Below are 26,249 nucleotides of genomic sequence, written 5' to 3'. Positions count from 1 at the left end.
AAGTGACGTCTTAACTACATGGATGTTTGCCTGGAAACCTCCTCTGACTGTGCAGTCGTCTCCCTAATGTTGTCAAATTGAATTGAACTTCGTTTTACAAACTATATCTGTGGAAAACTCCGTCAAAATGGCAACCGTAATGCACGGGAGAAGGAAGGGAAGGTCCAGAAGTAAGTCCTTTTGTGTGTTCTTAAATAGAAAAAGAGTATTTTTTGCATCCAGAAGCCTTCTGAGAAGGGGCGATGTAGGGAAAATGTGATCTAAGTTACAGCAGCAGCATCGTTTTTACCTGCATTGCTTCAACAAATAATCGGAGGAGGGGGAAGGAAAGGAGAAGGCAAACGCATCTTGCCCCAAAACGTAATGTACCAGAGAGCTTGGTATGCCAAAAATGGTAAATTGCACTATCGTTGGTGTGCAAAAATGAAATGTAATAAAACTGGTAAAAACTTCCACTGATCTGGAAATGTAATAAAACTGGTAAGAACTTCCACTGATCTGGAAATGTAATAAAACTGGTAAGAACTTCCACTGATCTGGAAATGTAATAGAACTGGTCCGTCCGTCCGGAAAACTTTAACGTTGGATATTTCTTGGACACTATTCAGTCTATCAGTACCAAATTTGGCAAGATGGTGTATGATGACAAGGCCCCAAAAAACATACATAGCATCTTGACCTTGCTTCAAGGTCAAGGTCGCAGGGGCCATAAATGTTGTCTAAAAAACAGCTATTTTTCCCATTTTTCCCATTTTCTCTGAAGTTTTTGAGATTCAATACCTCACCTATATATGATATATAGGGCAAAGTAAGCCCCATCTTTTGATACCAGTTTGGTTTACCTTGCTTCAAGGTCAAGGTCACAGGAGCTCTTCAAAGTTGGATTGTATACATATTTTGAAGTGACCTTGACCCTGAACTATGGAAGATAACTGTTTCAAACTTAAACATTTTGTGGGGCACATGTTATGCTTTCATCATGAGACACATTTGGTCACATATGATCAAGGTCAAGGTCACTTTGACCCTTATGAAATGTGACCAAAATAAGGTAGTGAACCACTAAAAGTGACCATATCTCATGGTAGAAAGAGCCAATAAGCACCATTGTACTTCCTATGTCTTAAATTAACAGCTTTGTGTTGCATGACCTTGGATGACCTTGACCTTGGGTCAAGGTCACATGTATTTTGGTAGGAAAAATATGTAAAGCAGTTCTTAGTGTATGATGTCATTGCTAGGTTTAGTTATTTGACCCTGAAGGTCAAGGTCATGTAAAGGTCAAGGTCAAGCATGTGAGTCGTATGGGCTTTGCCCTTCTTGTTTCTTTTTTTCTTCATCTTTATCCGTTTAGCAACCACAATCATCTTATCGATTATTCTGCTGCTTTTTTTGTGCATGCTGGATATTTTCATGTTTCTGTAATCCACCAAACTCTGAGTCTGACATTACAGAATCTTTTCCATGCGTACTTGGTCTTGTGCTTGCGTGTACACATGAAGGGGGATAAGGCCGCCAAAAAAAGTTGTATGTTTCTGGTAACATGGCTAAACAAAATAGGGTAGGTAGGTAGGGAATTTTTTTAAATTTAAAAAAATTTTTTTTTTTTGCTGTGTGGTCAGGATAAAAAATAACTATACAGTGACGCAAAGAGACTGGACTTACTATACAAAGAGAAAGACAACACATTACAAAACAAATGAGACAAAAGGGATGCGGGGTTATCCCCCTTGTGTCGTCTGCCGTCTGTTACTTTCGTTTTGACGCTTTTTTTCTTCTTTTTTTTTACAAATGCAATTAAAAAAAGTCCAGGGTCGGTGGGAAAAAACTAGGTAGGGTCGGGTGACCAGAAACACACAACTTTTTTTTTGTGGCCTAAGGCACTAACAGGTCTACATAAATTGACCAGAAAAATCTTCACCCTTAACTCACCAGGCGCAGCTGACCGGGATTTGAATATTCCACCTTCCGCATAGGAGGCCGATGTTTTATCCACTAGGCCACTGCGCCTGTTTGTTGCGTATCTTCAGATTCAGACAAATCAACACTAATTGAATCACTTTGCTCTGACAGATACACCAGAGCTGCCTCAGCCACATGGCATGCTGTTGCCCGATGGCACTGACCTCCGACAGGTGACAGTACTGTCCAAATCAGAATGGGATCGCATCGAGCGAGAGCTGAACAGACGACAGATCGAAGAGGAGCGAATTCAGCGCATCAGGAAAGAGCAGGAGATACAGAAGGAAAAATCCAAGGAACTGGTGAAGAGCTGGGGGAACACACTTGCAGTAAGTGTCTTGAAATTGTGTATGATTGCAAGATTTTGTTTGGACATGAAAACAATTCTAGTTAGAGAAAAATGATTTTTTTACAGAATTACGAGTACAGATAATGATCAGGTTTGACTTCTATCATCCAAATTATTATTGAGAAAGTTGATTTCAGAATACCTAATTGTTATTGTCAAATCTATATATTGAAAGGTCATACATGTTTTGACATCCTGGCTATAAAAGTAAAAGAAAAGGGACCATGAGTTGTTTTTTCATGGACCTTAGACAGTTTATGTGGATGTGTTGAATTATATAGAGCTTAAACAATGACCACGAGTTGATTACTGGAAAATAAACCACTCGTGGGTATTTGCAGCCGCTTGGTAATTCACTCGTGTGCTCCGCACACTCGTGAATTACCAAGCGGCTGCAAATACCCACTCGTGGTTTATTTTCCAGTAATCAACGAGTTGTCATTGTTTAAGCTATTTATACAACGACCAACACGGGTCGAACATGCAGTCATGCAGACGACATTTTGTAGGCAATTTCATTTCAGCCTAATCACTCAGAGTGTCAAATGCGCGTCATTCAAATAGTCCCTATTCTTTTACTTTATTCTTAGTCTCCGACTCGTCGGCATTATACTTGTCTCGTTTAAATATCGGACCCCATTGCTACGATTACAACACAATAGCGTTTATATAGCTATTCTGACATTACATTCTGTGTTAAAATCAAGTTTTTGTCAGCAGCAAGAACCAGAATGGTCCATGTCGTTGATTGCAGACGACGGTTCCCTTTCCGCATGAAGCCACGGAAATAACCGAACATTGAAAAACCCACGGACATGTATTACGGAGAAAACTCGGGATAACCGGATGTTTAGCATTACGTCAATATGCTGGGAATCATATGACGTCATGACGTATCATGCTTGCCTACGTAGATTGTATGCATGTTCGAAAGTCTGACTGTTGTGATCGCGTGGTGAAGACTGCGGTAAATCTGTAGATGATAAGAGAACAAGGATTGCCTCAGAAGAAACGACTAAATGTTTCAGACCGGTAACTTCATTTCAACATTGCACTTTATAATGGACGTTCTATGTGACAGGAGAGTTTGCTGATTTTGTGTTAAACATTGGAGAGATCGTCTGCTAGAATCAGAGATAGGTCGCTTTAGATTGCAGCTTCTGGAAATTTGCAAGGTTGTTTCCCTGTTAAAGAACTGGATTTTGCACGTAATGTATGTCATGTACAGTAAGCAACAACAAAAAAACACACAAAGCAAATGGCATCGTCTGTCGACTTGTCACAGAAAGAAACCTGGCAAGGTACATGCGTGTACTTCATACACGTCAGCCATTGTTGTTACAGTTTTGAGTCAACATTGTACGTATTCTTCCGCAACAGGGTCCAATCGTCTGGGTTTCAAATGTTCTAAATATAAATTCTAGTGTTGATTATTTTTTAGCCCTCTTTATTCTTACTTCGAATAATCCACGTGTGAGTTTTGGGTTTAATCAAAGTAGTTCGTTCTAATTTCTCACTTGTCTAAAAATAATCAACTAGATTTAATCCACCCCTCGGTTGCATTGCAGGAGTTGTATAATATGTCATATTTGATATTCATTTTTGTTGTTATCATTTTGCATGCTTTAGACACTTGAATCCTGTGTTCTTATTTTTAGTTGTTTGTTTTGGTTGGTTGGTAATGAGGTTGGTTGTTGTGGGTTTTTTTGACTCACATGCGAAGCAAAAGTGAGTCTATGTACTCACCCTAGTCGACCGGACGTCCGGAAAACTTTAACGTTGGATATTTCTTGGACACTATTCAGTCTATCAGTACCAAATTTGGCAAGATGGTGTATGATGACAAGGCCCCAAAAAACATACATAGCATCTTGACCTTGCTTCAAGGTCAAGGTCGCAGGGGCCATAAATGTTGTCTAAAAACCAGCTATTTTTCACATTTTTCCCATTTTCTCTGAAGTTTTTGAGATTCAATACCTCACCTATATATGATATATAGGGCAAAGTAAGCCCCATCTTTTGATACCAGTTTGGTTTACCTTGCTTCAAGGTCAAGGTCACAGGAGCTCTTCAAAGTTGGATTGTATACATATTTTGAAGTGACCTTGACCCTGAACTATGGAAGATAACTGTTTCAAACTTAAAAATTATGTGGGGCACATGTTATGCTTTCATCATGAGACACATTTGGTCACATATGATCAAGGTCAAGGTCACTTTGATCCTTATGAAATGTGACCAAAATAAGGTAGTGAACCACTAAAAGTGACCATATCTCATGGTAGAAAGAGCCAATAAGCACCATTGTACTTCCTATGTCTTGAATTAACAGCTTTGTGTTGCATGACCTTGGATGACCTTGACCAAGGTCACATGTATTTTGGTAGGAAAAATGTGTAAAGCAGTTCTTAGTGTATGATGTAAAGGTCAAGGTCAAGCATGTGAGTCGTATGGGCTTGTTCTGCTTGATAAGGAAAAAAAAATAGTCTGTTTACGGTATCCCGACCGACCCTTTTTTTCACGCGACCCTAGACTTTTTTGGGGCATTAAAAATTAATTAATGAGTTTGCTCATTAAAGTTGTCATTAAAATCGATTTTTTGCAAACAGATTTAAAATTGAATGCATTGTATTCTTCATCACATTCTGAATCTAAAAATATATACATATATATGTCATGTTTACTCTTAAAATGTGATCACAATTAACGAAAATAGATTAATTAATCTTACGATTAAAATTTAAGAAATGGATCCAAATATTATTTCATCTTATTCTTTATCATTTCCTGATTCCAAAAACATATAGATATGATAGGTTGTATTCAAAACAAGCTCAGAAAGTTAACAAGAATACAGAAAAGCGCGCTTTCCTGCTTAGCACAATACGCTACCGCGCTAATCTGGCGTGTCAATATCACTACGTTTTGCACGTGGGAGGTGAGCGATTTCCTTCACGCGGGGATTGACGAAGCTGCACTGTCTTGGTGAAAAAATACAGTGCGTTCAGTTTCATCCCGTGAGTTCGACAGCTTGACTAAATGTAGTAATTTCGCCTTACGCGACTTGTTTTTTCTTCCAATGATTGCACAGCGCTTTGAGCAGGGTTTACTTTTGGATACACCGGTTTATAAATATCATGCATTATTATTACTAAATCAGTTTCAACATTCCACACTTTTAACCTTTTCATCAAAAAAAAAAAAAGATACGCCAGTAACCAGGTTAGGTTGTTGTTTTTTTATCAATATTTTGGCAGATAAACTGCCTTTGTCAGGATGGTAAGAAAGTACGGAATGACGGCACGTGATCGAAAGTGTATTAAATTGTTATGATGAGTTGTGACGTCATTATTTCTTGCGCATTCTTTCTATCTTTCTCTTGTTTGACATTTTCATCAGGGTCAGAGACAGCGAAAACTGCAGGCGCGGAAGCAGCGGGAGGAGAAGGAAGAAGCGGAACGCCAACAGATCGACATAGAGGAGGCCAAGTATCAGGCCGGTCAGCGTCGTGCGGCGATAGACAAGGCCAAGACCCAGCAGTATTATCAGACAGACCGAGTCAAGAACTTCCATGTAATGATTTTGTTTGTTTGTTTGTTTATAAATGTTTTGTTGTGGCCCTTCTACAGTAATAGGTTGTCAGTAAATAGGTCTCTCAAGAGTTTTTGATGCTGCTTTCTTGTGTTTTTTCTCTCCTCTTTTTACATTTAGTCAAGTTTTGACTAAATGTTTTAACGTAGAGGGGGAATCGAGACGAGGGTCGTGGTGTATGTGCGTGCGTGCATGTGTGTGTGTGTCTGTGTGTGTGTGTAGAGCGATTCAGACTAAACTACTGGACCGATCTTTATGAAATTTGACATGAGAGTTCCTGGGTATGAAATCCCCAGACGTTTTTTTTCATTTTTTTGATAAATGTCTTTTATGACGTCATATCCGGCTTTTCGTGAAAGTTGAGGCGGCACTGTCACGCTCTCATTTTTCAACCAAATTGGTTGAAATTTTGGTCAAGTAATCTCCGACGAAGCGCGGACTTCGGTATTGCATTTCAGCTTGGTGGCTTAAAAATTAATTAATGACTTTGGTCATTAAAAATCTGAAAATTGTAAAAAAAAAATAAAAATTTATAAAACGATCCACATTTACGTTCATCTTATTCTCCATCATTTTCTGATTCCAAAAACATATAAATATGTTATATTTGGATTAAAAACAAGCTCTGAAAATTAAATATATAAAAATTATTATCAAAATTAAATTATCGAAATCAATTTAAAAACACTTTCATCTCATTCCTTGTCGGTTCCTGATTCCAAAAGCATATAGATATGATATGTTTGGATTAAAAACACGCTCAGAAAGTTAAAACAAAGAGAGGTACAGAAAAGCGTGCTATCCTTCTTAGCGCAACTACTACCCCGCTCTTCTTGTCAATTTCACTGCCTTTGCCATGAGCGGTGGACTGACGATGCTACGAGTATACGGTCTTGCTGAAAAATGGCATTGCGTTCAGTTTCATTCTGTGAGTTCGACAGCTACTTGACTAAATGTTGTATTTTCGCCTTACGCGACTTGTTATTGATACAGATGCTCGCAGTTTATGTTGGATACTACATGTAATTGGATATTTGATTGTATGATAGTGCAGTAATAGGTTGTCAGTAGATAGGTCTTTCAAGGAGTTTTGATGCTGCTTTCTTGTGTTTTTGACTCACCTGAGTAATTGGTGAGTATTAGGATTCATATGTGTCCGGTGGTATGGCCGGCCAGCCAGCTGACCATGGACAAAAAACTTAACGTTGAGGTTATCTCGGAAGTTAGGTGGACCTCTGAAACTTTGCACACTTTTAGGGTTTGCTGATCTCACAATGATTGTCTCAGATGTTTTTGAAGCTAGAGCTTTGATACTTATATGCACACTTCCTGGGTTTGATAATCTACTGACTTGACATAAGTTTGATTGACCCTCGTCAAGTTTTGGGGTCACAGGGGGGTCATGTTTGTAAAGCTTTACATTGAAGTTTTCTCAATTATTTTGGGAGCAAAAGCCTCCAAATTTTACGAAATTGTAGGTGTTGGTAATCTGCAGACATGTCCAAAATTTGGCTTGTTTTCATCAAATTTTGGAATCCCAGCATGAAAGTGTTTGCTGGAAAAGATTTTCACCACTGAAAATGTTCACTGAGCTATCAAGGATATAAGTCTTGACCTCATTAAGCTATGATGTCATTGTTTGATTTGGTCAGTCTTTGCTACTCTTGGTGATGACATCATGTTATGATGTCATTGTATTTGAAATGAGGTCACTCAAGTGTCTGAGCCTACATATTTTGTCTGGGCAATTTGGGAAAGAAAATGAGTAAGTAATTATTATGAATTTTTTTTCAAAAATAATTTGGTAGATGTTGAGTATGTCAGGCTAGTGATTGGTGGTGAGAAGGAGGTTGGTTTGAATATGTGAAATATTCTTAGAGTTGAATGGATTGATACAGTTCACATAAGGATCAAGTTTTAGTAAATCAGATGGACAGTATAAAGTTCTCTTGAACATTATTTTATGAAACTGGAACAGTTTTTTCTTGGGTTTTTTTTTTTAAGAGGGGGGGGAGGGGTCATAGGTAGTGGAATCCTCCTTTTAAGACCTACAAAACCCTAATGGACCTGACGAAAGAGAGTTGTATAAAGCATTTGCTTTTCTTGTTTCTATAGATACTCGCAGTTTATGTTGGATGCTACATGTAATTGGATATTTGATAGTGTGATAGACTTACTTGTAAAACGTGAACATGCGTCACTGAAACATTTTGGTTGTGGTGAATAGAAGCACTCATGAATGAACTGTCAGATATTGTTAGAAATAAAATGATAGAAAATTATGTTCTTTCTCCCTTTTTTTTTATTCCCTGTCACACACACACACACGCACACACACTCACACACACACACATGCCCCCTCTCTGTCACAAACACACACACACACACACACACACACACACACATGCTATAACCATCCATCCATTCTTGTGTTCACAGAGTGCGCTGCAGCTGACAGAGGTTCTGAAGGAGCGTGACGCTCAGTTGGAGCTGAACATTCTCAAGGCCAAGGCGAACGAAGGTCAAGATCGCGAGTGGCTGGAGAAGGCTCGTCGTGAGTATGACGACTCTGTTCGACGTGACCAGGAGGCTGCATTAAAACGCATGAAAGCGGCAGAAGATAACTATAACTTCATGCAGAAACAGTACGTTGTTTGTTCTTGGCTACCACTTAATTTGTTTTCTTTTATTGAAGTCTATTCATTCATCATTTTCTAGAACTCGGTAGTGTTAGTGTCTTAAAGGCATGGGTCAGGATCAAGAAGGTTTCAAGCAAATTAATTAAGATTGTAAAATAAGACATCTTCATTTGTAAGCCCTAATAGTAATATCTCAGAAGAAAGCTGATTCCTGCGGTTAAAAAAAAGAAGGTTTGAAGCATTCTTTTCTTAGTCTAGTAGTTCATTATTCTGGAACAGGTAATTCAGGTTTAAGTAGATACACAGGGTGGGTCATAACCTCAAAAACCAAACAATAAAAAAACTCTGGGGTGAGAGTATTAATTGCACAGTAAAGAATAATAACGATATCACATGTACTAAAACAAGCAAAGCAGGAAGCAAATGAAGGGCCAGTGCACATCTTGTCGTAAAGAACTAGAGCAACAGTACAAGCATAATGCATTAGAAAAAAGTTTGAGACATCAGGATCTTATAAGTGTGTACAACAATTCATGATCTTTCAAGTGTGTACAACAATCCATGATCTTTCAGAGTTGGCGAGCACCTTACAGAACAAAACCTAGAACAGGTGGAGGATAGAGCAGAGGGAGAGGAACTGAAGAAACTGTCGGTAGCGTATGAACGCGAGAAGGAGCGTCTGGACAAAATCCGTGCAGAGGAACGTCGGCAGATGATGCTGGACAACCAGCAGCAGATTCAAGATGTACAGAAGATGAAGCAGCTCAAGGAAGTGCAGCAGGAGGTTTGTGCTTGTTAAGTACTGTTTATTTTTTTCGTTTACACTGTTTGTGTGTGTGTGTGTGTGTGTGAGAGAGAGAGAGAGGAGAGGAGAGGAGATAGAAAAGGATGGCAACAGTGTCATAACCCTGACACTGCCTCACACTCGTACACACACACGCTCTCTCTCCAACTCCCCTGCCTTTCTCTTGAAGAGTTGTGAAGGTGAAGTAAGAGATTTGTATGGCAATATGCAGATATAATGTACCCAACAAAATCTACCGTACCATATTTTCAGGAAGAAAATGAAGAGTGCCGAATTTTCGCAGCTGCCAAGCGTAAGATGATGCGTCTACGTGCTGAGAAAGAAAGAGACATCTACACGTAAGTCTTTATGAAGTTCTTATCCATAGGTTTCCATTAGCTGACTTTGTATGAGTCTGCTTGTTGTTAATGCTGCGTGTGTGTGTGTGTGTGTGTGTGTGCACTTGTGTGTGTTCTTTTTCTGTAGCTGGTTACCATATTATACTGTCTGTATGCCTATAATGAAATAAACATCTACAAAATATCATGCATTGTTATAAACATGCATCAGGTTTGAGGAAAAGGATAGTTCATCAGCACTCGGCACTAGTGCTCTGTATACTCCCCTTTTTCCCACTTTACACTCTCACAATCAAAAATCTTCTACTACTGCCAACAACTAAATGTGTGTGCACCACCATTAGTAGCTTTTAAGAAATGAATGCATACAAAATTCCCAGTCTGCACAGAGAGCAGTACGTCAGACTGTTGATTTTGGGTATGTGTTCAAATGGAGAGATGGCCATGGTCTTATCCCATTTTAAAGCCTGGCCAGATCTCAGATGGAGAGCTAAATCGTTTCCAAGGGAAGGACTGTGACTTTAAATGCCATAGTATTTTAGGGTCATCCTGATTTGTTCCCTCCTCTTTTCCACAACAGACACAAACAGCAGCAGCTAGACAGGATCCGTGAGAAGCTGGCGGCACAGATGAAGCAGGCCATCGACAACGAGGATGAGCGAATCGAAAAAGCCCAGCAGGAAAAGGAGGAGAAGTTCATAGCAGTGGAGAAGTTGAAGGATGCCAAGCGGAAAAAGGGCCTTCACGAGCAGGCAGCGCACAGATCCAAACAGGCAAGTACATCTTAAAGGCACAGTAAGCCTCCCGTAAACCATCACAGATACTGTCAAGCTTTTACACACAGTACAAACACCATTTCATTTAAACACTCACCGCTTGAGAACATTCTAGGTGCCCTCCGTAAAGAGCGAGCAATTTTCAAAGAATTTATTTTTGCGTGGTTTATCTTACCTCTGAGCCATCGTGAACCCGTGTAATCCAGTTTCCCTTTTTTCACAATTTAGCCGCCAGTTTGTCATTTCAATGCAAATCTCTGTAAGCTTATCTGCAATAGCACGTTATTGTGTACCTTTGAATCTGAAATGCAACATTGAAACGGCTGCGAACTAGGGCAGTGGCGGTTAACGGTTCAGAGGAACTGGCGCCAGGCAGCGTCGTCTGCTACGAGAACCACGACCTTGCGTGACCCTGCTTCCGGGCTATCTTTTTCTAAACTTTCAAAACTTTGTATTGTTCTGATCTTGTCTTGATGAAAAAAGATTTCTTTTATGATTTAAGAATGTTTGTGTAACACGCTGTCAATTTATTATTTAGATTTCAAAAGTTAGGTCAGAAGCGCAAAAAAGCACTGTCCGATTGTCTGACAGACAATCCGCAAAATTAATTCTTTGAAAATTGCTCGCTCTTTACGTAGGGCACCTAGGATGTTCCCGTTCGGTGAGCATTCAAATGGAAGGGTGTTTGTACTGTGTGTAAAAGCCTGACAGTATCTGTGATGGTTTACGGGAGGCTTACTATGCCTTTAACCTTCACTTGATCAAGCTTTGGAATACACATGCTGTTCAGATGGTGTGGGTCATATACAACCCATTATTTTCTAAAGAAGGATTTGACGTAAAAAGTATGTGTCATAAACAACCCACGGCATCCAAATAGGTATGTTGTGCTCCATGTTCCTTATTTCATGTATGCGGCAATATTCCAATGAAATTTACTGAATAAACTTGTTTAAACCATCAAATAGGTATGAACGTTTTGTTGACGCTTTGCATAGTATGGGTCGTACATGATCCACGCCATCCAGTAGATGATAAACTCACAAACGCAATTCACCTAAAAGGAATCTAGCGTGCGTGAGCATAGAACAGTTATAAAGAGGCACAAAAATAGGCCGTGAAAAGTAGGATATGCGCCGAAATGGCTGCGATCTGCTGGCCGATGTGAATGCGTGATGTAATGTGTAAAAAAAATTCCATCTCACACGGCATAAATAAATCCCTGCGCCTTGAATAATGTGCGCGATATAAATTGCATAAAAAAAATATTAAAAAAAATAAAAAAATCCCTGCGCTTAGAACTGTACCCACGGAATACGCGCGATATAAGCCTCATATTGATTGATTGAAAACTAACCCACTTCCCACAATGCCAGTGTGACAGGGGGACTACCGTCGTCCTTCACAGCAGGCTCTGCAGAGTTGTTGGCCTTTGAGTGCGAGCTATTTATAGCTCGCCGGCTAGACACCTGTGGATTGTAGAGTTCTGTTTGTGATGGGGTCTGGCGGCTTCTGTCTCTCTTTATGTTCTGGGTTTCCTTTGCATAACCAAAACAGTTTTATAGGGCTAAGAAATTAGCCCTAAAATTCTCAATCCTGTTTGATTGGACTTCGCCTCCAAAGGTGATTGTTGTGTTTCGGCACTCGGTTACACCAGTAAGCATAAAGAAGGCCTAGTTTTCCCCCCTATCAACTGGCCTGCAGAAATGTTTGGAATTAGGGTACGGCAGACAAGGGCGGTCTAAGGCCAGTGGCAGACTTATAATTGCCACTCGCAGAGAGAGGCTGAACAGCCGTGATTACAGAACAAACATTGCATTAACCATTTGTCAGTATTGCATTAACCATCTGTTGACATTACTTTTATCATCGGTTGACATTCCAGGACAGACGTTGCAATAACCATCTGCTGATGTTGCATTAACAATCTGTTTATCACCATGTCAACAGATGCAGGAACAGGAGGATATGAAGAAGCTTGCCCGCCGGGAGGAACTAGAGCAGGTCCAGCTGAGGAAGGCTGCTGACGAGGTGTTCCGCCGCAATGAGATGGAGAAATCTGAACGCCGCTGGGATGAAAGTCAGAGGCGCACCGACTTCCTCTTTGACCAGATGGTCAGTACAAGAAACGGAACTATTTATGTGCACTGTGTTTTTTCTGCAATGAATGTTGCGAATTTTGTTTCCCATGAAATTGAGCTAAAGCTAGGCTACAAACCAAGTGCTATTTCTCTTTTCCTTTTTACGCCAACAAAACCACAAGAGGACAATCCATTTTGATTCTCTTCTCACGGATTCACACCAGAATTACCACCAAACAGCAAATACAGACCTTCAAGACCTAACAAATCGGATGAATCAGGGTTCTTGAAAAGGATGTCAGTTTACAGATGTTATGAATAAGAAACTTGAGAAAGCAGGGTTTTACAAAATTGGTAGGCTGGGGAGATGTTCCAAGGGGTGCTCCCCTTTATGAAGGTGGTCCTCAATTGAGCATGAAGTCAACTTCGCAAAGTCTTAACCAACAAGAGGCGAAGCCTTCAAGGCTCCCGTAAGAAATTGACAAACAGTAACACAAACTCAATCACTCCGTCACACATACACACACACAGTAAGCAAAGGTGACACGGTGCAAGAGTGGGAGACGCTAGATCTAGATCTGTCTGTAGCCGACTTAAGGGGACACGACTGCCAGATCGACACTGCGCTTTCGACAGCGCTTCCTCGCGCAGACACTGAAAACACGCTGTGCAGATCAACCTGTAGGAAATCTCCTTTGGTATCTTCTTTATCTATTTTTCTGGAGCTGCTACGAAATCGAACAATGTGAAATCGTCTTCCCCGAATCGGCGAATGCAGCTCGGTTAGAACTGAAAAGTAAATCTATACCACAATCCTTCACGCGATCTGACCTCACCTTGACCCCTGACCTGGTCTACATACCACACACAACACAAACCAGTCACCTGTTTTTACGCCCCCAAAACCCCCCACCACCTGTTTTCTTTGGATACACACTTTAACTACATACAGACCTGTTTACCCTAAACCCGAGGCAAGAGTACTTTCCCAAAAAGTTGAGTGTATTTTTCAAAAAGTTGGTGTACTTTGCAAGCAAAGCCATATGGGCGAGGGAAAATGTACGCGGGGGTGCAAACGTGTTTGTGTAAGAATAGCATGTCTTGTGAACACCTTCAGAATTTAACTCCTTCCAATACAACAGGGATAAAACAATTTTATTTACCTGTCAGTTTATAGCATTATAACCAGTGTTTTCCAAACAGATTGATAATGAAAAGATGAAGTTCGTGAAATAACATCTGCGGTTGACAGTGGCAAGTTCATTTTTACTATCATCTCAGAAAACATTGCTTCAGCACGGACTACAGCCTTTTCTTCTGGCAGGATTTGCTGTGCGGGAATGAACTTCATAATTCCTTGGCAGCTTTCAGTTGATTTCTTTGCAGCAACCTTGTCCATGTGAGTTTTGGAAATGCCGCAGTGTCGTTCGATGTCATATTTCTCAGCATCAACGGAGAAATCTGATTTACAATACTTGCAGTGTGCATGACTTTTTCCCATAGTAGACTCCACAATTCCTGGCTCTTTCTTATATTTCTCCAAGAAAATCTGCTGCTTCTGCTGTTTAGACTTGGCACAGTCATCCGAAACTGACACATTTTACCGCTTCATTTTGCCACGATTGTCCAGACGATCGCACGTGCCAACAACTGAACAAGGTTTCCACAGCTGAAGACTCGCTGTCATGGTTATCTCCCTTCAACCGAAACCGGTATCAGTTGTACCATCCCGTAATCAATATACCAACACCGGAAAACGTATTCTAGACTTTTTCTTATGCGTATTTTGTGCGTGTGTCGCGTATTTGCATACCGATAATAATTTGGCGTACAAAATACGCCCAAATCGTACTGGTAAACAGGTCTGTACATACGTGCCGACGAAATGTTGATCATTGCTTCAATACTTTGAAGCTGTTGCTTGGATAATAACCCGGTAAAAGTAGTATTTCGGTGTTCAGTCAAATGTTAAAGTTTCTATCACACACGCACGCACAGACAGACGAAAGTTAGCATCGCATAGGCTACACTTACGTGAGCCAAAAACTCAGTGCTAAAGCTTTGTGCAGACAGCTTTGCAAAGTATACTTCGTGTAGTCGACTTCGCTCAGTTAAGGACAGGCTTTACACAAACAACTTCTCTCTCTCTTCGTGTCTCCACAGGACGAGAAGAAGATGACTGTGGAGCAGATGAGGAAGCAGCAGCTGGCCCTAGACCAGGCCAACGAGGAGCTGGTGCGCAAGGAGGAGCAGCAGTTCCAGGAGTACGCCAACAAGGTCATCAAGCACAGTGAGGACAACGGCCGCAACGTCTACCCCCTGCGCAAGGCGGCCCAGGAGGGGGCTGGCGGCGGTCTCGGTCCCGTCTTCCCCGGCAAAGGTGGTGTTCGCCCCAGCTACATGGCTAAGGACAAGACCGGTGTGCAGTTGCCGCACTACCAGCGCGTGACCACCGAGAACGTCAAGCAAGAGATCTATGGCAAGGCCGACAGCAAGGCGCGTCTAGGCTTTGTCTGGTAGTGGGTTTGACTCTTGATTGAAGTATCTTGTGGGAAAAATTACGAAGTCTTTTGTACATTCCAGTTTAATACCAAGGTGTGGGGGGGGGGGGGGGGGGGTATTGGTGATAAATTGTTTGATCGAGGTATATGTTTGTTTTCAAATCTGATTTCTTCTGAAGAGCTCTGATGAGACAAAGGTATACACGTGGTCTTGATTTTTTTCCCCAAGAATATTTTCACAAAACAGAATCAAATAACACCCATGCTTAGATATCGCATATGCTCTTCCTTCATGGACATCTTTGACAAAGTAGGATGACATGAGAATGTCAGATTGATGACTTTACACTCTGAGCTTTTAGTCAGTTAAAACATGCTCAGGTGTTTCCATTTTGATATCTCATTTAATATCCAGTATTATTGGCAGTCTTGGAAAGGTTCATTTCGCGTTATCCAGCTTTCTAAGAGTCATGTTGGAAGGTAACATGCAGAAAAGAGGACTCCTTCCCCCCAACACAATATGCAATTTACTATTCAAGCACAACTACTGAATTAAGACTTTTTTTAGGCATCGTTGAATCATTGAAAGATAGTATTTTTGGAAGACAGTAATTGATCCAGTTTTCTCGCCCAAATTATTTTGAATTGTGTAAATATTTACACTGAAGCACTGCATGTTTTGTGTGTTTATTACTGTATATATATATTTGTTTGTACAAAAAACATAAAGTCACTGTGATAGGAAACATTTTTCATATTTATGGGCGACAACTTTCTTGTATATTTTTAAAGCACAAGGTATCAGGGAAAGTTGAGGTATACTATGTGTTTACTTGTTTGGTTTTCTGGCCTTATTACATTTTGAACTGCATGCATGTCCAAATAAATCGGTTCAGAGACAATGACAGCAGTGTACACATTTTAAGCAACTTTGTCATTAAAAATGTGTGTTGTATTTGAAGTATGTGTCCTTGTTTTTAAATGTCAAATTCATGGTGGCAGTTGAAACTATAATTGCCTATGCTGCATGAAAAAAATTGAGAGGGTGATACTGATACTTGGTTCTCTCAAGTGTCGGTGAGTCATACAATTGTACTTGGTTGTACAGACTTTGTGGTGGCACTGATAATATTCAGCCAATAAAAACGACCCTTGAATGTCAACAGATTCTGTGTGCTGTTGTTTTCACAGTACTGGCAGCATTGCTGGCACACCCACACATTGCTAGAATGAACCTGACCCTAATAGGGAAAAGGTATATCTCAACGGAAAGTTTCATGTTTCAGAAGTCATTACATCGTCAACGCAAGATTTTCTTAATTCTCTTTTAATCCTTCAAAAACATAATAAGACACACAAAGGTATTGTAAATTTGCATTTAAAGCACATTTTGTAGGTTCTAAAAGGCAGCAGGAAAACCACACAAATATGCTCGTGTTTAAGCATACTCATTTAAACGATATGCACACACCATAGTATTTTCTGATAGTCATTCAAAACATTCTGACCCCACACTGCATGCACACGCATGAACACACACACCCCATCTCACTTGCTACTCACACCTAAATATACAAACATGTATACATTTTCATGTAAGCATCACATATACAAACAAACAGGTTTCATTTTAACATTGATCAATGTGTATGTGCTGCTGCAGTATTTCAAAAACTCAATACGAACATTCTGATCTCATACACAGGAAATGAGCAAAGACACAGATGTGCATATGTATGCATAGCACAGACATGCAGTTATGCAATTCATGCCCAAAAATGGCTAGCAGAATAAAACATCAGGTGGGAAAAACATTGGCTTAAAATACACCAGTACCAATCAACGCAATCACTAATGGCACAAATTCAAACACAGCATCTACTGTGGTTAATCAATAACTGATAAAGTAAAGAAACTGTTTAAAAACTGTTAAATGCCAAAGATAACATGAAATAAACCTTCAACAATAATTTCCACAGGATAATTAAAACTGCTCAAATTGTAAAGTCTTATAACTGTACAACTTATACACCAGACACATTATTCTTCTTTCATTTTTAAGGCCAACATCGGCTGGTATGGATGCATGACAGATGTAGCTCTGTTTTTTTGTTGTCTCTGGACTACATGCTGGCATCATTAAATCTAGCTCTGTGGCCTTCTAAGATAACAAGGCTTTGTGCCCTAGATACGGATGTTCAACTTTAATTGGTATATTTTTTTCTCTCACACTGCATTGCAAGGTCTACTGAAGTTGCTGGACTTAAAGAACTCAAAGCCTCATGGTCTGTAAACTGGTGATGTAAAAAAATATTCATTACATGTCCTTGGAACTATTTTTTTTTTTCTCTGTTTCCCTTTTTCATTCTTTTCTGACAGTAGTTTTCAAAAATATTATTCATATGCAAGGGAAACCACAGATTTTTCATCCCATATCACAACACATAGATAATCACTCTGAAGGTGAATAGTTTTTCTGCTGAATATGAAAGATCACATGTGTTAAGCGTGCACATGTTCGGATGTGTCGCTGGTTGAAGTCCACTGTACTTGGCGTCTTTTGCACGGAAAAAGTTAACTTTTGAGCAAAATGTTCTTCTTCTGCGTTCGTGGGCTGAAACTCCCAAAAACACTCATGTTTTTTGCACGAGTGGAATTTTACGTGTATGACCGTTTTTTACCCCGCCATTTAGGCAGCCATACGCCGTTTTCGGAGGAAGCATGCTGGGTATTTTCGTGTTTCTATAACCCACCGAACTCTGACATGGATTACAGGATCTTTTTCGTGCGCATTTGGTCTTGTGCTTGCGTGTTCGGACACCGAGGAGAGTCTGCACACAAAGTTGACTCTGAGAAATAAATCTCTCGCCGAACGTGGGGACGAACTCACGCTGACAGCGGCCAACTGGATACAAATCTACCGACTGAGCTACATCCCCGCCCCGAGCAAAATGTTCAACTTGTAAACCTGTCACACCATCTTTTTGTCCTCCTCTTGTTGCTGCAGATAGAGTCCATCATCTATCACAAAACTGAAAAGAGAAAACACAAAATAATAATGTAATGAAATACATGAGCTGAGCAAAATGTTGGGCAGATATCTGTGCGGAGCTATAATTTTTGTCAACATTATTCTGATAAAATTACACTGTTTTTCTTGGGTGTGTTCAGAGAAAGCAAAAATGCAAACAGGCCAGACAACAACTTTGTAAACAATATAAAGAAAACAAAAACAACTCAACAGATAAAAAAAAAAAAAGAAGACTGAATGAGAAAGATGAATGGATGAGGTGCAACTTGAGAGAAAAATGGGATGGGTATGAGGCAACTGCATTCTGAAATTTAAATACAAAACAACAAAAAACACAAAAGAGAAGCACAGACTTGCAATCAATAAATTTACTACATCTTCAACACGATCTAAATCAACTTCAGAGAGACAAAAGAAGTGTGTGTGTGTGTGTGTGTCACTGTGTGCGTGTGTGTCTGTGTGTGTGTGCGTGTGTGTACATGCCAGTAAGTGTGTGTGTGTGTACATGCCAGTGTATGTGTGTGTGTGTGTGTGTGTGTGTGTGTGTGTGTGTGAGTGTAGTCACAAACACCTATGCAGCAGAAAGTGGACAACTTACTTCCACCACAAGAGGTTCAGCGGGACAGTGCAGGCATGCCACAGGGAATGAGCGTCAAGTGTCCAACAAAAAGGAGGGAAGTCTAGCAGCTCCAGGAGAACACTGAGGTTCACTCCCAATATGACTGCAGCACTCTTCCAGACATAAGGCTGCTTGCGGTGATGAGCGATGCTCCAAGCCAGCCAACTCAAACCACTGACTATTCCTGCAATTTGCAAATAACAAATTAGTTACCAAGCAAGTCAAAAACTGCATCATTTGCATAAGGTTTTCACATAAGTATATAAATATATGATACAACTTCAAGTAATCTACCCTGCATGGTGAACACGCACATTGCAACGTATGCTCTATTTGAAAAAAGCAACCATTACCAAGTCTCTACACAAAAAAAGGGAGCTTTGGTGACATCATCCATGCTATCTTAACATACATATCTATAGTTAGCAAATGAAAGGTGTTGGCTTCAATACCGTGAATTCTTTTTACCTACAGCAAACCAAATGACTAGTTTTAAACATTCTTTATGCCTTGAAATGTATGCCTTGCACCTTCAAATAATACTTTCATCGTATCAGCTAGTTGCCCCTTTAGTGAAAAGAACTTGTTTTAATTTTTCTGGGGTGTCTTGCATACTTTGTAATAGAAAACATGTTGTTTTCCTAATTACCAAAAGCTTACTACAGTTTCTAACAATAAGCTTTTCTGCTTAAAGCATTGCACAGAATTCAAGTAGAGGGACTGCTATGTCCTTTGTCTCCAAGACATTTGCTACTTAGTATACTTGATCATTACAACGTTCAGAAGAAAAGAGATCTTCTTTGCACCTAAGTACTTTACCTATTGCAACATTGAACTTCATGTTGTAGCCATAATCAAACTTGACAAAGGCCAGATAGTGAATATGCCGCATAAACAGTGTTGTCAAAATGCTGGCGGTAACTGCAGGCTTCCACCATGTGTCTGTTCCCAATACCCTAAAAACATGTAAAAATGCAAAAATATACATTCAGTGTAACAGTGGAACCTCTCTTTCACAAATGTCCCCCTTTGCGCTACATCAGGAGGTCTTTATAGGGGGGTCCCAATATAACTAACACCAAGACTCTCCACTATGTAATAGGGGATGTTGATTAGATTTTGTATTTTAGCAAATGTGTTTTTATAATTAAGTTCTTTCTTTCTTTCTTTATTTGGTGTTTAACGTCGTTTTCAACCACGAAGGGTTATATCGCGACAGGGAAAGGGGGGAGATGGGATAGAGCCACTTAATTGTTTCTTGTTCACAAAAGCACTAATCAAAAATTTGCTCCAGGGGCTTGCAACGTAGTACAATATATTACCTTACTGGGAGAAAGTATACAGGTGGAAGTTGTTGAGGATGACCCAATCAGCATGCCCTTCCAACCCTCAACACATGCCTTAGTTCTTGTACAGATTTTTCCCCAGTTTTAATCATGTACTTTATTCAATGACACTGGCAATCTTTATCTTTTTCTACCAGTTCTATTTCTCTGTGTTTATGCCATGTAATATACTACATATATAAATCTGAGAATAAAAATGAAGCCTAAAAATAGTGTTGAACCTAATTAAATAAGCATAATGTTCTTCTGCAAGAACTATCTATGTTTGCAAATTACCATGTATTTGCCCAGTTATAAATCTACAGAAGCAAACATTGGTAGCAGAAGAAATGGAAACAAGAATGACATGGCTAATTATCATCAAGATATTGTCCATATATTCTTGGTGAAACTATCATTTTACAATTTGAAACGGAATTAAGGCAAGCACTCACCTACAGAAAACAGCAAACACATTGTACATAACTATGGAAAGGGCAAAGAAATAGTCCATCATCTGAAAAATACAAAACAAAAAATAACACCTTAATAAACAGAAAAATACATGACAACAAAAATAAAGCAAATTCTAATAAGACTCACCTTTTTCAAGTAATATGAATCAGAAACAAATTATCTGCTGCTCTAGCTCCATTCAAGAAAATTATAACTTTCTACTGATTGACCAAAGCTCGATCCCATCATGACCTTGATATTTTTGACCAGAACCAAGCAGGCTTATGATTAGAGGTCATCAAACCTTGGAAGTATGTGAAAGATTTAGCTTAAAAACAAGAAGGGCAAAGCCCATACGACTCACATGCATGACCTTGACCTTTACATGACCTTGACCTTCAGCTAAACCTAGCAATGACATCATACACTAAGAACTGCTTTACACATTTTTCCTACCAAAATACATGTGACCCAAGGTCAAGGTCATCCAAGGTCATGCAACACAAAGCTGTTAATTCAAGACATAGGAAGTACAATGGTGCTTATTGGCTCTTTCTACCATGAGATATGGTCACTTTTAGTGGTTCACTACCTTATTTTGGTCACATTTCATAAGGGTCAAAGTGACCTTGACCTTGATCATATGTGACCAAATGTGTCTCATGATGAAAGCATAACATGTGCCCCACATAATTTTTAAGTTTGAAACAGTTATCTTCCATAGTTCAGGGTCAAGGTCACTTCAAAATATGTATACAATCCAACTTTGAAGAGCTCCTGTGACCTTGACCTTGAAGCAAGGTAAACCAAACTGGTATCAAAAGATGGGGCTTACTTTGCCCTATATATCATATATAGGTGAGGTATTAAATCTCAAAAACTTCAGAGAAAATGTGAAAAATAGCTGTTTTTTAGACAACATTTATGGCCCCTGCGATCTTGACCTTGAAGCAAGGTCAAGATGCTATGTATGTTTTTTGGGGCCTTGTCATCATACACCATCTTGCCAAATTTGGTACTGATAGACTGAATAGTGTCCAAGAAATATCCAACGTTAAAGTTTTCCGGACGGACGCCGGGACGGACGGACGACTCGGGTGAGTACATAGACTCACTTTTGCTTCGCATGTGAGTCAAAAATTTAAAAAATGATAGTTTGTGATTTTGAATCCCAAACTCACCCAACTGTGACCTTGAAATTTGTCAAGGTCAACCAGACTTGGGATCCTGTTTGGAGGTCATCAAACCCTATAAGAATGTATAAAGTTTCACAGTTCTACTTCTAGCTTCAAAAGCATGCGAGAAATGATAATTTTCCAATTCTTGACCTGAAAATGACCCAGTTGTAACCTTGAAATTTGGCTAGGGTCAACCAAACTTGGGTCATATCTGAAGGTCATCACATCCTACAAATGTGTAAAGTTTCAAAACTAGCTTCAAATGTGTTTACCCTAACATAAACCATTCTGACCTTTACATTTGACAAGAGTCAACCAGATCTTAAACATCATCAGAGCCTAGAAATCTGTTAGTTTCAAAGCTCTAGCTCACCTGAGAAAACCTCAACATTAAGTTTTTTGTTAATGGATGGACAGGTGGCCAGAATGATCTGTCCATACAAATAAATACTGCTCATTACTATGAAACAATGATTTCTTAGGTGAACCAAACAGTAATGCATATGCACTGAACAAAAATACACTCAAGCATGCGTGTAGACTCATGCAGGCATTTAAACTCAAGCATGCACATACACGCATACATGTATTCTGCACATAGGTTTAAACGCGGGGTGAAATTGTTCGGTCAAGAAAACAGAGGGTATACAGAGTGTGAACCCATACACGGAAAGAGTGAAAAGTAGTCTTGGAAGTCTACTTGACAGCAGGGATGTTGCCACAAATTCATACCTACAGGACAAAATGTCCTGAGCTCTTCGGCATCAATAGGACATTTGACTGCTTTCAGACATTTTAATAGGACATTATAATTTTTCTTGACATATATGGTCTCTTTGCTGTCAAATTCTAACCAACTAGTACTAAACAGGGTCAGCCATGAATAGTTAACCTTATTAAAAGACCGTATGTGTGAATTTCCTGTTGTACCGACATCATCTTCAAGTCACGAAACTTTACTTTCCGTGATTGTGGAGGTTTTAGCGGCGACACTGTCACTGGCACTGTCATTTTCCAAAATGATGCAATTGCTAGCCGTGTTTTCCCATGTTCTTGACCCTTATGTAGCACACAGTGCTGTTGAAATGCCAAACGTGTTCAGCTTTCGTTGTTCTTTGGCAGGCTTTAGTTTTTTTCGGTGGCATAATTCAGTGCCGTGCGCTTCATCTCTAACCGAAAGCAAATCAAAGCAGACGCATGCCTTGGTCAGTTGGAGTTGTCTCCCGTGCTTTAGACAGGTGTACGCAAACAGCTCTTACCGCAAACGATTCGGAAAACGCAAGATCTGCACTGCTCAACTTCGGTGCACATGTACGCGAGAGCGCTTGGTCGCTTTTTGAAGATTTCTATCATGAAATGAAAATTATCAAATAACGCGCTGTCCGAAGGAATGGAGTTCTTATCGGACAATGATTGCACTCAGTTGAAAACGATAGGACATCTGACCGCCATGCAGCTATGTGAATCAGACATTTTAGCCTTTTAATCGGTCTATGTCCGATTTCCTACGCCTAACGACATCCCTGTGACAGCATCACTAAACCATTTACTTTCAGGGATGATGCTTGTTCATGGCAGTCGATAAACATCAAAACTTATTTCAAATCACCAGAACTTTGCTGTGTAATTTAGGACTACATAAAACCCTGGACAATGGTTTAAATTTAAGCAAACTTTTACAGAAATTTAAAAAAACAATGCCAAAGAAAAAAATCCTACCAAGATCCCTGACTTTCCATCTCAATGATGAAAATTATTGTAAAAGCTCAAGGTGGTGGTAACCAACAACAAATCTATCTTTTCACTAAAATCACAAAAGGTACAAACCTCAGTAAAATTGGTGTCTCTGGAATGGTAAATAGCTGACCAAGTCCAAGCGTTTACAGAAACCTTGAGTAGCAGCAGCAGAAGCAGGAGCAGCATTGGGAAAGATAAGTTTTAAAAAATCAACTAGATTTAATTCAATTTTTTTTACTAGCATGAAGAAACTTGCTTTTGTGCTTACTTTATTATGAATTTAAATGCAGAAAAAAAAAGATTTTAGGTACTGATGTTAACAGTATTAGGAACTGTTGTTAACAGACAACAAAGACTAATATGTAATATAATATTACATATTAGTCTTTGTTATATAAGGCAATTATAGATACATGTACTGACTGAATGCATCTCACATCATCAAAAGCACTGAACACTAACTCGCAGAGATTTAGATGGTGTGAAAAAACTATTTAGAGGTTTGTTCTATAACATTTCAATAAAATATTTGTGACAAAAAAATTATCTCAAAACAAATGACAGGTATAACTATAAGTCACCAGTCTATGTGGTTAATATAGGGCACGTTTTAATGAAAAGCAAAAGAATGGAGTAAGACTAAGAATCTGCTCTTTTGCTCACCCAGGTCATGGTACGTTCAACCCCTATAGCTTCAATGTCTGCATTACGACTGTGTCACAACCGGGCATATGACAAGGAAAAAAAACACTATGAAAACTGGAAAGGGTCCAGGGGCAACCTAAGCCTTGGTGGGGTCTAGGAGTAACAGTAACACCCTAGTATAGCTCCCCCCTAAAAAAAAAATTAAATAAATAAAAATACATTGCAGTTTTCAATGCAATCTGATGGTCTCCCCTGGTACCTACAGTACAGACAGAATGTACTTAGAACATGTTATCATCATGGCCACACTTTTTTTTCTTCAGGGGAAGACAGTTGTTTTCCAAAGAGAATCACAGATTCAAGGTGAGCTAATTCTCTCGACAGCTATGAACTTTTGGTTAACATTTTCCACAAACACACAGAGACGCACTCTAACTAACCAGGGCAAGACCATGCCAGACATAATACATTGGGGTTGAAGAGGAGACTTTTTGTCTGTAGCGCAACAACATCAAGTGACCTGCAGCATTCAGGAAAGAAAACAGCACTGACGCAGGCTCCTGCATTCCCATAATGCGCACAAACGGCCACTGAAAATAAAATGTTTAGCAATGTCAAATTAACACAAAAAACCAAGATAATTAAAGACAGAAAAATACTGAAAGAAAGTTAACTCACAGACTCATATACATATGATCAAAAACACACACACTTAAGTTTTGTTTTGTTTTGGGGAAAGAATGGCAGCTAGGCTGTGATGCCCACAAAGCGTCCCATAAGTAAATATATTGACTTCAACGTTTTAATTATTATGGGTCTGCATTTTAACTACATTTAATTCAGGATATGCTTTCAATTTAATTCATTCATCTTGAAATGTTGACATCTTCATCCAGCTGATTTCTGAAGGAGTTAACATTTGGTGCTCTTTTAACAGTTGGTGCGCAGGCAGTCCAATTTCCATGGAGGTGCAGTTCTGATAATGTGATATAGCGCATAACAGAATACACTTAATTAAGCCTATGATCTCATAATTTCATTTTGTGTGTGTCCATATAGGTGTACATTTATTTGTGTAGGGTTCTCTCTTTCCCAGTTGATCTTTCACTCCTTTACTCAATGTTTGGTAGCAATATAACTGTGACGGGCGCTGTGGCGGGGTGGTAAGACGTCGGCCTCTTAATCGGAAGGTCGAGGGTTCGAATCCCGGGCCGCGGCCGCCTGGTGGTTTAAGTGTGGAGATTTTTCCGATCTCCAAGGTCAACTTATGTGCAGAGCTGCTAGTGGCTTATCCCCCTTCGTGTGTACACGCAAGCACAAGACCAAGTGCGCACGAAAAAGATCCTGTAATCCATGTCAGAGTTCGGTGGGTTATAGAAACACGAAAATACCCAGCATGCTTCCTCCAAAAGCGGCGTATGGCTGCCTAAATGGCGGGGTAAAACCGGTCATACACGTAAATGGGAGTTTCAGCCCAGGAACGCAGAAGAAGAAGAATATAACTGTAAAACCAGACATTTTTTAAATCTGGTTGTTACGTTTGTTGTTTATTGTTGTAACTATACAGTAAAAAGTAGAATCTACAACCTTTCCATAAAACTGCGGAACTGGTGAACCATCTTTGACAAAGGCGTCCACAGTGTACCACATGCAAGATTGTTCGCATTCAGAGTAACAGGTCCATCCTAGCATTCGCAGATGGATAGGCTGCAGACTTTCAAATGCTTCTTCGTCATTGCACTCGGTCAAGCTGCAGTTCCTCAGACATTTTTGAAAGACAAAAGACCTATCTCCAAGAGAGGAATATACACTCTGGAGACAAGAAACTAGAATGAGAAAAGTATTTGCCACAAAAGTTTGCATCCATGCCATTGTGGTGTAGGCGTAGTCTTTCTATCCGCTAGGCACTACAGCCTACAGAGGATGATAACGATTTCCTTAGTAACGTTTTGTCAATCAAACATGATCTAGAATTATGACTGCATCAGCAGCATCAAGATTTCCGTATCAGCTTTCTATGTCCATGACAACTTCCATTTTTCCCTGATTTTTGCTTGAGAAATAAATAGCCTTTTGGGATAAATTTTGTTTCAATGTTTTCCTCGTTGTGTCTGCTAGATCAAGTTATAATGGAGAGTGAATTCCCTTGGTATATCGCATTTGTAAGGGGAGTTTTGACTGGTCCAAAAATGTCCGTATCCAATGAAAACTCCTTT

General features: G+C 39.7%; 2 protein-coding genes across 2 annotated transcripts; one reads left to right on the top strand and one right to left on the bottom strand.

The window, feature by feature from the left end:
- Positions 1-10: 10 nt before the first annotated feature.
- Positions 11-16,205, top strand: LOC138982441 (cilia- and flagella- associated protein 210-like). The gene is made up of 9 exons (XM_070355729.1): positions 11-170; positions 2,074-2,291; positions 5,711-5,884; positions 8,342-8,547; positions 9,115-9,325; positions 9,599-9,684; positions 10,265-10,457; positions 12,411-12,575; positions 14,705-16,205. The coding sequence occupies exons 1-9, from the start codon at positions 128-130 to the stop codon at positions 15,059-15,061; spliced, it is 1,653 nt and encodes a 550-aa protein (XP_070211830.1). The 5' UTR covers positions 11-127; the 3' UTR covers positions 15,062-16,205.
- A 143-nt stretch (positions 16,206-16,348) lies between these two features.
- Positions 16,349-26,154, bottom strand: LOC138982444 (post-GPI attachment to proteins factor 3-like). Its single transcript, XM_070355738.1, has 7 exons — positions 25,621-26,154; positions 24,474-24,623; positions 23,479-23,541; positions 20,473-20,534; positions 19,512-19,648; positions 18,672-18,876; positions 16,349-18,074 (listed from the first exon to the last, which is right to left on the bottom strand). Exons 1-7 carry the CDS (start codon positions 25,903-25,905, stop codon positions 18,014-18,016), a joined length of 963 nt encoding a protein of 320 aa, XP_070211839.1. The 5' UTR covers positions 25,906-26,154; the 3' UTR covers positions 16,349-18,013.
- Between the last annotated feature and the right edge of the window lie 95 nt (positions 26,155-26,249).

The sequence above is a fragment of the Littorina saxatilis genome, linkage group LG12, assembly GCF_037325665.1.
Source record: "Littorina saxatilis isolate snail1 linkage group LG12, US_GU_Lsax_2.0, whole genome shotgun sequence".
In the NCBI taxonomy this organism is placed as follows: Eukaryota; Metazoa; Mollusca; class Gastropoda; order Littorinimorpha; family Littorinidae; genus Littorina; species Littorina saxatilis.
Note: the sequence above shows the minus strand (reverse complement) of the source record. Positions and strands in the feature narration are given on the sequence as shown.

Bases quoted from the DNA above. Each gene is read 5' to 3' on its own strand.
- LOC138982441 (XM_070355729.1), top strand. From the start codon at position 128: ATGGCAACCGTAATGCACGGGAGAAGGAAGGGAAGGTCCAGAA. The intron at 171-2,073 runs GTAAGTCCTTTT...TTGCTCTGACAG, and splicing joins AAGGAAGGGAAGGTCCAGAA to ATACACCAGAGCTGCCTCAG. The intron at 2,292-5,710 runs GTAAGTGTCTTG...CATTTTCATCAG, and splicing joins GCTGGGGGAACACACTTGCA to GGTCAGAGACAGCGAAAACT.
- LOC138982444 (XM_070355738.1), bottom strand. From the start codon at position 25,905: ATGGCATGGATGCAAACTTTTGTGGCAAATACTTTTCTCATTCTAGTT. The intron at 20,535-23,478 runs GTTTGTACCTTT...TGTATTTTTCAG, and splicing joins GAGACACCAATTTTACTGAG to ATGATGGACTATTTCTTTGC. The intron at 18,877-19,511 runs GTAAAGTACTTA...TGCAAATTGCAG, and splicing joins GAAGTTCAATGTTGCAATAG to GAATAGTCAGTGGTTTGAGT.